The following is a 13,361-nucleotide window of genomic DNA, read 5'->3' on the forward strand; positions in this document are numbered from 1 at the left end:
AGGCATTTGTGGATCACTCTGGGCATTTCACTGACATCAATGCAGGGTGGACTAGAAAGGTGCATGATGCCTGTATCTTTAGGAACACTGGCCTGTACAGAAAGCTGCAAGCAGGGACTCTTTTTCAGACCAGAAGATCACTGTGTGTGTGGGGGGGGGGGGGGGGGGGAAGAGTCAAAATGCACATACTGATGCTGGGAGACCCTGCATACCCCTTAATGCCATGTCTCATGAAGCCGTACATGGGAAACCTAGACAGTAGTAAGGAGCGGTTCAACAGGCTGATTAGGTGCAGAATGACCATTGAATGTGTTTGGCTGATTAAAGGTGTGCTGGCGATGCCTACGTGGAAGGCTAGACCTTAATGAGGAAAATACTCCCATGGTTATAGCGCAGAGGTGGGCAAACTATGGCCCACAGGACCGTTCTGCCCAACCCCCAGCCCCTCCCCGGCTATTCCCCTTCCCCTGCAGCCATGCCTCCGCGTGGGCAGCGCTCTGGGCAGCAGGGTTGTGCACTCCTGCAGGGCAACATGGCAGCGTGTCAGTCTCCAGTTGGGCAGCACAGCTGCCAGACATGCTGCTCCGAGCGGCATGGTAAAGGGGGCCAGTCAGGGGACAGGAAGCGGTTGGATGGGGCAGAGGTTCTGGGGGGAACAGAGGTGTTAGATGGGGCAGGGATCGGGGCTGGATGGGTCAGGGGTTCTGAGGGGGGCAGTAAGTAAGGGGGTGGGAAGTGGGAGGGGTCGGATGGGGGGAGGGGCCAGGCGGTTTGGGGAGGCACAGCCTTCCATACCTGGCCCTCCATACAGTTTCACACCCCAATGTGGCCCTCTGGCCAAAACGTTTGCCCACCCCATTATAGCAGCATGTTGCACACTGCATAATATTTGTGAAAGGAAGGGTGAAAAGTTTACTCAGGGGTGGACTGCCGAGGTAGAATGTTTGGCTGTTGATTTTGAGCAGCCAGATACCCAGGCTGTTAGAGAAGTGCAATGTGGGGCAATGAAAATCAGAGATGCCTTGAGGCAAGACTTCGAAGATGAAAACCGGGAATGTTTGTTGCTATGCGTGGGACTGTAATGGCTAATTGAATTTGGTATGCTAGGAAGCAGTTGTGATTGTTAAGGCCTAGGATTCAATATAAGGAATTGATAAAAAGTGCCTGTTGATTTGCAGATGTCATCTGCTATCATAACTTGCATGGAAATAAATAAAAAGTGCTTACAATTCAAAGAACTTTGCTTTTATTGCCAAATAAACCACAACACCACACGCACACACAGATTTTTGGTAGGGGAGAAGGTACTGGGGGGGCAGGTGGGAGAAAGACTTTCAGAGCTAGCATAAGTCCAGCTTTTGTTTGAAAAGCTGTCTGTGAGGATGGAGTGCAGAGGAAAGCACGAAGTGCCAGAAAGCGGAAAGGAATGTGCCAGGGGAGTTTGTGGAGCGCACGAGAAAGAGTTCTGAATGTGCTGAAGAGGAGAGTGCACACGCATCTGCTCAGTCTGGACTATTACAAGAGACTGGAGAATGTCAGTTTGATGATCCAAAACTTATCAGCCTCTCCATAGCAACCCTATTTTACACATCATTTTACTCTTTCCTGTTTGTCACTTTCCCTCCATTTCTTGCATTCAGTCTTTGCTGCCTCTGACTGAGGCAGCACCTCCCAGAATATATCTTCCTTGCTTAGTCTTGGGCATTTTATCTGGTGCAGATGCTCTGCTGCTGTTGGGAGGACTTCTCAAGGTCATGTCTGGAGAGGCATAATTAACAACAAACAGAAGCACTATTGTCAATTACACACAGAGCATTGAAATATTACATTAAAATACACAGCTGGTAATGTACTTAGTTTCTCTGTGACCCTAGGCAAGCACACGTGCAGGAGAACATCCCAAGTATGGTGAGTGAACTCAAGGGCAGGGGCATTCTTCATTGTTGGAAAGCAATGTGAAAGGGTTGTGGGGCACTTATGGGGGGCAACACTCTAAATTTTCCCACCACTTTCCACAGGTGGGATCACTAGGGAAGATCTCACTTCTGAGGGGGAAGCAAGGGTGCATCTGCTACATACTTATGGCTTCTGCCCCAATCCCTATGCTGCTTGCCTGTGTGCAGCCTTTAGCCCTGCCCAAGTAATTGCAGAGTGGCACAGGAAAGCGCCTCTCAATGGGTGAAGGAACAAAGCAGCTCTGCCAAGTAACCTCTGGCAGAGGATTGCCAAGTACTTCCAGGAAAGTTTCCTAGAGATCTCTCTGGAGGATTCTTGTGAAATCTCGAAGTGCATCAACTCCCTGTTTCGTTGTACTGCCTTGCTGTGCAGGGAAGTGCCCAGCACACAGAAACACAGCCAGCCTTGTATATTTCTCTGCCCTCTCCTTGTTCTGGCTCGCCAGAGAGCAACTGCAAAGGCTGGCTAGACACCTCTAGATTAGAGAACAGATCCTGACTAGATGCACCACCGGGCAAGTCTGTTGTAGGCTTCACATCTTCTTCAGCTGCCACCTATTCATTAATGGACTTCCTCCTCTGGGTTAGGTACACTTTCTACTGGCTTCAGACCTGCCGAAGTATCCACAGTGCTCTTGGGGGTGGAAGTGGGGTTGCCCTCTAGGATAGCATCCAACTCCTTATAACAATGGCAAGTCTGGGGCGCAGCACTGGAGTGGAAGTTTGCCTCCCTCGCCTTGTGGTATGCATTCCTCAGCTTCTTCACCTTTGCTTACCCTGCAGTGTGTCCCACTCAGATCCCTTTTCACACAAGCTGGCAATAGGTATTGAAATTCCTATGGCTAGAGCACAGCTGGGACTGGACAGCCTCCTCTCCCCAAACACTTATCAGTATCACTTACCAGTAACTCCAGTGGTCCAAGAGTGAGATAGTTTGCTGTGTGGAGACGCCATAGCCACCTGGGAGGATGCGATGCGAGCTCTCCAAGCCGAGCAAACAGAAAGGGGAATTTCAAAATTCCCGAGGCTTTACAGGGGGAGTGGTGGAAGGCGGTTTATGTGGGGGCAGGGCAGCAGAGTTGAAACTGCTCACCAAAGTGGTCAGGATGGGCATTGTGGGACACCTTCCAGAGGCCAATAACAGCGCTAAAATTAAGCATGGTGTCTACACTGACACTACAGCGATAAAGCCTTGGCACAAAAAGGCTCGACTCTCATTGAGGTTTGGTTTTGTTTTTTTAAACAGCGCTGCAACTGACTAGTTTCATCACAAAAAGTGGCTTCGCAATGTGTACACTTTTGCTATTTCATTACCAAAAGCTGCCTTTTGGCAAAAAAGCTTGGCAGTGTAGACCAGCCCTTAGAATTAGGGGCTCATATACATTAATTACCACATAATAAAGTGAACTATTCTAAAACGAAGATTAAGGAGCCAATCATGTTAACTATGGCATTACATTTCTTGCCAGATACAAGCAGGTGAGAGAACAAAAAAAAAATAACCAATCATTGCAGCTGTTATTGGTGCGTGCTGTAGGCAGTCAAAATGTCTGCCACCAATTACAATTGGAATGACAAACGGACAACAATCCACATTAATTTTCAATTGACTGTGCATACATGCTACAACAACCTTCTTGCTTATTTTATTAGCTTTTAAACAATTCAATACTTGTTAGTCAAGACTACCCTTTTCTTTTTTCGTCTCAATATGCATTATATTATTTTCTGTCCAACATTACCTTTCCATCCCATGCACAAGCAAAGCCAACAACTTGAGTGAGTTAAATTTTTACAACATGCCACTGAAAATGCACCCAACTGTTTAATGTCTAAGTCACAAGTTAGGATGGATTACTCATGGATTTGGCCTTCTAAAGAGCTGGACAAGGCTACCTTAAATCACTAGACGTTGTTACAGGTCAGGCATTTCCTTTAAAAAAAAAAAAGGGGGGGAGGTTTTAAATGCATTTTTGATTGACGAAATTGAAAAAAATCCTTTCAGCCACAAAGGTCAAAAATTTAAAATAAAGTGCCAAAAGATAGATTTAAACATCTACTTGCCCTGATTTCCAGTAAACAGGTAGAACTGGGAAAGTTTTTTGGAATGGAGTGTTTAAAATTAGATATCTAAAATCTTAGACAGCCAACTTCCAATCAATTTTGTTAAAGAGCCCTGCAAAGCAACAGCATTGATATAAGAAACTGTCCAACAGTTTTTCCTACAAAATATTATTTCTTATTTCTGCTTTCAAGATGTACATAACGTGCTACTTTGTGCAGCAAATTAGGCCAAGTAAGCAAGCTTTTCAATGGGGTACTCCCATTTTCTCCAGAAATCAGATATAAAGTAGTCCAGAATCTATCTCAAAAGGACAACAGAAAATAAAATGCCTATTTAACAAATCAAGTATATTTTAATTGTTCCATTATTCTTTTTTTTTTTTTTGACTAAAACATTAGCCGAGAGATGCTCTGTAATCAACAACATTTATACTTCATCTAAGTTTACTTAACTTAGACTGAAGACATCTACTCTTGTTGATACTTCACTGCTAAGGACAAGCTACTGTGTCTCTAAGGCAACCTGAAACTAATTTACCCAGTGAGGCCCTCTGGTTTCTGGAGCAGCTTTGTTTAAGTCAAAGCAGCATTTTGAAAAGGGAACGATACAATCAGTACAGTGATCCCCGTGTTACTTGTTTTGATATTAAATTCAAGCCACCTATGTTGTCCCATTCAATTTTCAACATACTGAAGATTTTTGGATAATACAAATGCAACACAGAAGCAATTAAAACAGACAATGGAGTTTGATGGTTTTGGCACCTTAAAACAGAGTTTAGTATTATGGGTGAAACATATTAGCTGTATATTTCTGCTATAAGAAAGGGAGCACTTGTGGCACCTTAGAGACTAAAATTTATTTGAGCATAAGCTTTCGTGAGCTACAGCCCACTTCATTGGATGCATTCAGTGTAGCTCACAAAAGCTTATGCTCAAAATAAATTTGTTAGTCTAAGGTGCCACAAGTACTCCTTTTCTTTTTGTGAATACAAACTAACACAGCTGCTACTCTGATTTCTGCTATAGTTATCTTCATGTAGTAAAAGAGCAGCTATTTGCACCTCTCAGCCACGGTTGCAAACTTTTGAAGACACTGAAAGTGTGAACAGAATATAGACCAATGAAAAGCTTTCTTGACAATCGTAATATTTTAAATGAAACTTGGATTCTAGAACATAATGCTATGAACAAGAGGGTGGTATCTGTAGCAAATTCCATGATTGGAGTTTTACACTGTGATCAGAACATTCAGAGCCCCAGCTACACCCCCTGAACCAACACAAAGCTACAATATTTTCTAACATATTCAAGCCCTAACTTGAAGATTTGTGAAACTGCAACACTATTTCAAATTAAATGTTTGATTTAACAGTTTAACAAAAACAGTTAAGAGCCAAACAATTTCATAATTAAACTAATAACTTCAGATTTTGTTCAAGTCTGTCTAGAAATGATTGCTAGTCAAACTCTTCAGAAAGTGCTATGTATCACCACAAAAAAAAGCAGCTTTTTTAAAAAAAGCTTTTCCTACTTTCATTCTTAAAGCTGAACCTGATTGTCAAAGAACAACCTATTTCATGCTTATATTTTGTTATAAAGGATGATCATTTTTAGGGCTGTCAATCAGTTAACTCATGCGATTAACAAAAATTAATCAGTTTTAATCGCACTGTTAAACAATAATAGAATACCAACAAATGTGTTGTAAATATGTTTGGATGTTTTTCTACATCAAATATATTGATTTCAATTACAACTCAGAATACAAAGTGTATAATGCTCACTTTATCACTTTTACAGTGCAAATATTTGTAATAAATAATATAAAAAGAAGAAATAGTATTCAATTCAATTTCAATTCACTTAATAGAAGTATCACAGAATCATAGCATATCAGGGTTGGACCTCAGGAGGCCATCTAGTCCTCAAAGCAGGACCAATCCCCAATTTTTGCCCCAGATCCCTAAATGGCCCCCTCAAGGATTGAACTCACAACCCTGGATTAGCAGGCCTATGCTCAAACCACTGAGCTATCCTTCCCCTCCCCGCCCCCATACTGTAGTGCAATCTCTTTATGGTGAAAGTGCAACTTATAAACGTAATTAAAAAAAACATAACTGCACTCAAAACAAAACAATGTAAAACTTTAGCGCCTACAAGCTTCATGCTTACCTACATGCTTCCATGCTGATGACTCGTTTAAAAAAAAAAAAGTGTTAATTAAATTTGTGACTGAACTCCTTGGGGGAGAATTGTGTCCCCTGCTCCCTTTTACTCGCATTCTGCCATATATTTCATAGCAATTATAGCAGTCTCGGATGATGACCCAGCAGATGATGTTCATTTTAAGGACACTTTCACTACAGATTTAACAAAATGCAAAGAAGGTACCAATGTGAGATTTCTAAAGATAGCTACAGCACTCATCCCAAGGTTTAAGAATCTGATGTACTTCCAAAATCTCAGAGGGATAAGATGTGGAACATGCTGTCAGAAGTCTTAAAAGAGCAACATTACAATGCAGACACTACAGAACCTGAACCACCAAAAAAGAAAATCAACCTTCTGTTGATGACATCTGACTTAGATGACGAAAATGGACAAGTGTCAGCCCGCACTGCTTTGGATGGTTATCAAGCAGAACCTGTCATCAGCATGGAAGCATGTCTTCTGAAATGGTGGCCGAAGCACGAAGGGGCACACGAATGTTTAGCATATCTGGCACAAATACCTTGCAACACCAGCTACAAAAGTGCCAGGTGAATGCCTGTTCTCACTTTCAGGTGACATTGTAAATAAGAAGCAGGGAGCATTATCTCCTGTAAACGTAAACAAACTTGTTTGTCTCAACTAGTGGCTGAACAAGGAGGAGGACTGAGTGGACCTGTAGGCTCTGAAGTTCTACGCTGTTGTGTTTTTGAGTCCCGTTATGTAACAAAAAACCCCTACATTTGTAAATTGCACTTTTACAATAGAGATTACAGCACTTGTATGAGGTGAACTGAAAAATCCTATTTCTTTTGTTTATCTTTTTTACAGTGCAAATGTTTGTAATAAATATGAAGTGAGCACTGTACACTTTGTAATGTGCTGTAATTGAAAATATATTTGAAAAATGCAGAATATAACAAACTTCAATTGATATTCTATTATTGTTTAACAGTGAGATTAATCACAATTATTTTTTTTTACTTTTTTGACAGCCCCGAATCGTTTTTAGTGACTTGCCTTGTCAACAGTCTCTTAAAGTATAAGTAGGTAGCCTCTAATCCAGTGGTCTCCAACCTTTTTATGCACAAGATCACTTTTTGAATTTAAGTGCAACACAGGATCTACCCTGCCCCTTCCCCAAAGCCCCACCCTGCTCACTCCAACACCCTCACTCACTTTCACTGGGCTGGGGCAGGGAGTTCGAGCTCAGGAGGGGGTGTGGGCTCTGGGTTTGGGCCAAGGGGTTCAGAATGCAGAAGGGGGCTGGCTCCAGGCTGAGTCTGGGGCAGGAGAATGGGGTGCGGAAGGGGGCTCCAGGCTGAGCTTGGGGCAGGGAGGTGGGGTGCGGGCTTCCGCTGAGTGGCACTTACCTCGGGTGGCTCCCGGTCAGCAGTGCAGCAAGGCTAAGGCAGGCTCCCTGCCAGGCCACTGACCCACGTCACTCCTGGAAGGGGCCAATGCACCCCTATGGCCCCTGGGGGAGGGGGGGCAAACTGGCTCCGCATGCTGCCCCTCTGCAGGCACTGCCTCTGGAGCTCCCATTGGCCACAGTTCACAGTTCCCGGCCAATGGGAGCTGTGGGGGGAGTGCCTGCAGGAAGGAGCAGCGCAAAGACCCCTGCCGCTCCGCAGGGGCCTACTGGCTGCTTTCAGGAGCTGCATGGGGCCAGGGCAGGCAGGGACCCTGCCTTAGTGGTAGCCTCGCTACATCACCAGCCCGAGATCACGATCAAACTGGGAGAGTCTTCAGGATCGACCGGACGATTGTGTTTGACCAGCTGGTGACCACTGCTCTAATCCATAATGCTGTAATACTTCCACCATGGGCTCCAATAAGTTCTCTGCCCCCTTTCCTTCTGCTACCCTTCCTCCCCTCAAGGGCTTCAGGAACTAATTTTACTGACCCATTTTTACTGACTTTTTGCCATGTGCACTATAGATATAAGAGCATGCAACAGATTTATTCTGTTTAAGATTCTTTGTCTTCAGACACCGGGGATATCTTCAGTCTCCATGGATGGAACTTACAGGGCAGGAAAATAAGAGTGCCTACTGCATCTCTCAAGAACACACAGCAGAAAGTAATAGGAGTTGCAGCGTAACAGACTGACATACTTCAAGCACCTGACTAGACTTTCTCCAAGCCAAGGGAGGGAAATGGACACCTAAAAAGAAGGGTAAAGGTTCCAGCTGTATGAACCCAGGTCTCTCCTGGTTAGTGAATAGTGCATTAACTGATCAAAATCACAGTTTTCCCATGGTAACTGAAAGAAATTCTCTTTTTTAAAATGTCCTTTCAGAAGATTGAATTCTTCAGTCTACTTTTGGGCTGCAGCACTCATACGTTCTCTAGAGAAATTCTTAAAATCAAATATTGGAACAAATTAAGTCATTCACCAAACATTAGGTATTCTACAATAAATAAGCACTTACTTCATTTCCATGCTTCTGCAGAAATTCTATTTCCTGTTGCGTGAATGTGGTCATGGAGATAGATTTAACCCTGTGGGGTGGATTTAAACCTCGCCTAAAGAAGTAAAACAAACGTTTGTCAGTATTCTGAAAAATCAAAATGTAATACCACTTCTATATTTCCAATAAGCTACAAAAACAATTTAAATTAAAATATGGTTTAAAGAGCTGGGCTTGGGAAGATATGCAGTGAAACTACAGCCAACCAACCTAGTGAATCCTGAATGGTACTGTACATTAAATATACTACACACAAATTACATTAAAGGAATGTTGAGGTTGAAAGTCAATCCCCAAATTTGCTTGTGCAACCTTAATTTTGCCTCTATTAATTATGATCGGTTTTTGTTACATAACTTTTTTTCCCTACAGTCCAAGTCTCCCTCCCTCAGCGCTTCATCCAATCTTCTTTCGCCCCCTCATACCTCAGCTTCTTCTCCCAGTCCTTGCCCAGCCAGTCCCAGTTCTCCCTGCTCCTTTCCCAATCTTGCTCTTTGTCAGATCTTTGACCTCTCCCCAACCCTACCACTAGTCCTCAGTCCCAGTCATTTTGCCTAGTCAATTTCAGCTTCCATCTTCACCTGCCAGTCTCCCTGCCCACCCTGTCTTTGCTCCGATTTAGTCCACCCTCCATCCCCATGTCTGCCTTATCCCCTCTGCATTCAAATCCAGGCAGCTTCTTCCTTTACACTGCCTGTGCACCAGTGGGGGAAATATGAGATCACAAGAGAGCCGCCTTACTTTCAGTTCCAGTGCCCAGACCAAGATCCAGCACAGCTACAATGGAAAGTCTCATTGAGCTCCAAAGTAGAACATGCTCAGTGACAACAGAATCTTTGAGAATTTAGCTGCTAAAATGAACCTATATGGAGCATATGTAAATCACAATTTTTCAAAGGCTTATCATTTGGCCAAATTTTCATGAAAACAGCCAACAGCACATTCCTAACGAACGCTACAGCCCTGCTCCTACCCCCATCCCACGAAATGCAAAGTCCTTGCACCAAAGATGGGTGCACTAGAGCTGCTGAAAGATACCATCACCAGAATTTTAACATAACATTACACTTTCCCCTAACTTTGTTCTCCAAAATGGCTGAAATTTAAAAAAAAAACCATCAGCCTTAGACTGTCACCTGACAGAAAATTCCAGCCCAAACAGTTAAACGCTGCCATTGTTACAAAAAGTTGAAACCAAGATCTTATAATGGGAAGCGTCAGGCAACCTTAGTAACAGACATGCTACAAACCCTGCCAGTAATATTATAGAGATCATGTTTAAAAACAGTTATGTATTTGCAAATAGGGAACAATCATTTTAACTGGAGCCTTCTAATGTAATATATGCACTGGATATGCAAGTAGATTAAAATGCCTTTTGCTTTAGCTACACTGCACTCTTGCATCCTATGCAATAATTTATACTAATACAGAGACCAATCTAAAAATGATGTTGCACAACAGTAGTTCAGTGTGAAGCTCTGGATGAGGTTTTGGTTTGTAGGAACAAGGTTTTGTCAACATTAATCTAGTGTTTTTGCTGTTGGAGTTCCAGCTGCAAAGGACATCAGCCCCACTGAGGAAGTGATTCAGAAGTAAGGAGCATAATACAAGCTTCTAAGTACTCCTTGAGAGGCTACTCCTAGGAGCTTGTTGCCCCTTTTGTTCAACTTTATTAACTATGCAACAAGCTTGAAGGACCTGACTCAAGATATAAGATGTCAATCCAGCTTGAGGGATAAATTCTGTTTTGCTTGAAGGAGCCATTAGATTTATTTATTTATTTGCAGGTGGAGAGGTTTTGGGTGGAATGGAAGTTACTCAAGGGTTTTGTTTTTTTATATTATATATTTGTGCTTGTAGTAATTCCCGTTTTGGGGATATATGGAAAAAATTAAACAGAACATTTAACACATTAGCCAAGATGCAGATATTTCATTATTATTAGTTTGGTATAAAAAGGGAGTAACTGAAATAAATCCTCAGAATTTACCAATGTGGGGCAATTTCTACCCATATAGGTTAGATAAAGTTTGTTATTATTTGTTTTTGGTATTTAACATTGGTGTTCACAAAGCCCGACTCAGGCTCCCTTTAAAACATGTTTTTTACAAAAGCAAGTGACCCCAATTAAGTATTAGACTGTAAACTCAATAATAGTTCCCCTTATAAAGAAAAATATTTCCTTTTGACCACACTGGAAAAGATGATTGATAAAAAGCAAACAGTTCAGTGGATGATAAATCAGAAGTTCCAAAGGATTTTTTTTTCCCCGTTAGACCTCTCTCCTGTAAGGACGAGATTTCACTTACTTTAGCAATTTGGGATTGAGATACCGAACTATGGATTTGGGAGGCACCCACATTTCAAAACGCCTGCTGGTCTTATTTTACTGCAAAACATCAACGTGAATCTTACCAAGAGAGGTAAACAATTTACAGTTTAATTCCATACCCAATTACATCAAAGACAAAATATTTCTAGTGTTAAAGGAACTGAGAACTAATCCTAATTGTGTTGAAGTGAAATTTTCACAGCTCCCTGGAATGATCATTGAATCCCACATTTTGGCTGCACAGGCCCCAAAGTAAATTCAGATGGTATAAGGTATTAGAGGACCAATTTAACCATATGTAAAAAGAAAAGGAGTACTTGTGGCACCTTAGAGACTAACAAATTTGAGCATAAGCTTTCATGAGCTACAGCTCACTTCATTGGATGCATTCCGTGGAAAATACAGAGGGGAGATTTACATACACACACAGAGAACATGAAACAATGGGTTTTATCATACACACTGTAAGGAGAGTGATCACTTAAGGTGAGCCATCACCAGCAGCAGGAGGGGAGGGGAGGAGGAAAACCTTTCATGGTGACAAGCAAGGTGGGCCATTTCCAGCAGTTAACAAGAATGTCTGAGGAACAGTGGGGGGGGGGGGGGGGGGAGAAATAACATGGGGAAATAGTTTTACTTTGTGTAATGACCCATCCACTCCCAGTCTCTGTTCAAGCCTAGAGTTAATTGTATCCAGTTTGCAAATTAATTCCAATTCAGCAGTCTCTCGTTGAAGTCTGTTTTTGAAGCTTTTTTGTTGAAGGATAATCGAGTGACCAGAGAGAATGAAGTGTTCTCCGACTGGTTTTTGAATGTTATAATTCTTGACGTCTGATTTGTGTCCATTCATTCTTTTACGTAGAGACTGTCCAGTTTGGCCAATGTACATGGCAGAGGGGCATTGCTGGCACTTGATATATCACATTGGTAGATGCGCAGGTGAACGAGCCTCGGATAGTGTGGCTGATGCGATTAGGCCCTATGATGGTGTCCTCTGAATAGATATGTGGACAGTTGGCAACGGGCTTTATTGCAAGGATAGGTTCCTGGGTTAGTGGTTCTGTTGTGTATTTGCTTCACGTTAGGGTGCTGTCTGTAAGCAAGGACTGGCCCATCTCCTAAGATCTCTGAGAGTGATGGGTCGTCCTTCAGGATAGGTTGTAGATCCTTGATGATGCATTGGAGAGGTTTTAGTTAGTGGTTGAAGGTGATGGCTAGTGGCTTTCCGTTATTTTCTTTTTTGGGCCTGTCCTGTAGTAGGCAACTTCTGGGTACTCTTCTGGCTCTGTCAATCTGTTTCTTCACTTCAGCAGGTGGGTACTGTAGTTGTAAGAATGCATGATAGAGATCTTGTAGGTGTTTGTCTCTGTCTGAGGGGTTGGAGCAAATGCGGTTATATCATAGCGCTTGGCTGTAGACAATGGATTGTGTGGTGTGGTCTGGATGAAAGCTAGAGGCATGTAGGTAGGACTAGCAGTCAGCAGGTTTCCAATATAGGGTGGTGTTTATGTGACCATTGCTTATTAGCACCCTAGTGTCCAGGAAGTGGATCTCTTGTGTGGAATGGTCCAGGCTGAGGTTGATGGTGGGATGGAAATTGTTGAAATTTCCATAAATCTCCGCACTGTATTTTCCACCGAATGCATCCGATGAAGTGAGCTGTAGCTCACGAAAGCTTATGCTCAAATAAATTTGTTAGTCTCTAAGGTGCCACAAGTACTCCTTTTCTTTTTGCGAATATAGACTAACACGGCTGCTACTCTGAAACCCAAAATTAACCATATGTGTTGCCATAAAGCGTATAGCTTCCCCAATATACTAAACCAGTGGTTCTCAGACTGTGGGTCGTGGCTCGGGTTACAGGCCCCCTGCCTGGGGCTGAAGCCCTTGGCTTCGGTTTTGAGCCTCACACACACCCTGGGGCAGTGGAGCTTAGGCGGGCTCAGGTCCCTCCTCCTGGGGTTGTGTAGTATTTTTTTTGTCAGAAGGGGTTGCGCTGCAATGAAGTTTGAGAACCCCTGTACTAAACCACATGGGTGGTGAGTTCTGTGGGCCCGTGGTGCCTAGGCACCAGGAATATTCCTGCCCCGGCTCCAACAATGTTTGAGGCCCGGTCTCTCTCAGCCTCACCTTTTGCTCCTGGGCACTTCCAACTGGGCAATTTAAAATGGTGCAGGACCCCCACCCACCACCAGCAGCGTAGTGGAGCCAAGTGGCTTCCTGCCTGCTCGCTCCACATGGCTGCCAGCTCCTCCCTGTGGTCCTTGGGTGGGGTGGGGTCTGTGTCTACATGCGCTGCTCCAGCCCCAAGCGCCCCATAGG

At 43.3% G+C, this 13,361-nt stretch overlaps 1 protein-coding gene across 19 annotated transcripts in view; it reads right to left on the minus strand.

The window, feature by feature from the left end:
- AGFG1 (ArfGAP with FG repeats 1) overlaps positions 1 to 13,361 on the minus strand; it is a 64,162-nt gene that overhangs the window by 36,971 nt on the left and 13,830 nt on the right. For all 19 annotated transcript variants that reach the window (XR_005294869.2, XR_005294868.2, XM_038416353.2 and 16 more), the window contains exon 2: positions 8,666 to 8,759. Coding sequence is in view for 17 of the 19 variants with exons in the window: in XM_038416353.2 (XP_038272281.1) it covers positions 8,666 to 8,759 (94 nt within the window). In the remaining 2 variants the exon portion in view is untranslated. The remainder of the gene's footprint in view (positions 1 to 8,665; positions 8,760 to 13,361) is intronic.

This window comes from Dermochelys coriacea, chromosome 9 (assembly GCF_009764565.3).
Source record: "Dermochelys coriacea isolate rDerCor1 chromosome 9, rDerCor1.pri.v4, whole genome shotgun sequence".
NCBI classification, from domain to species: Eukaryota; Metazoa; Chordata; order Testudines; family Dermochelyidae; genus Dermochelys; species Dermochelys coriacea.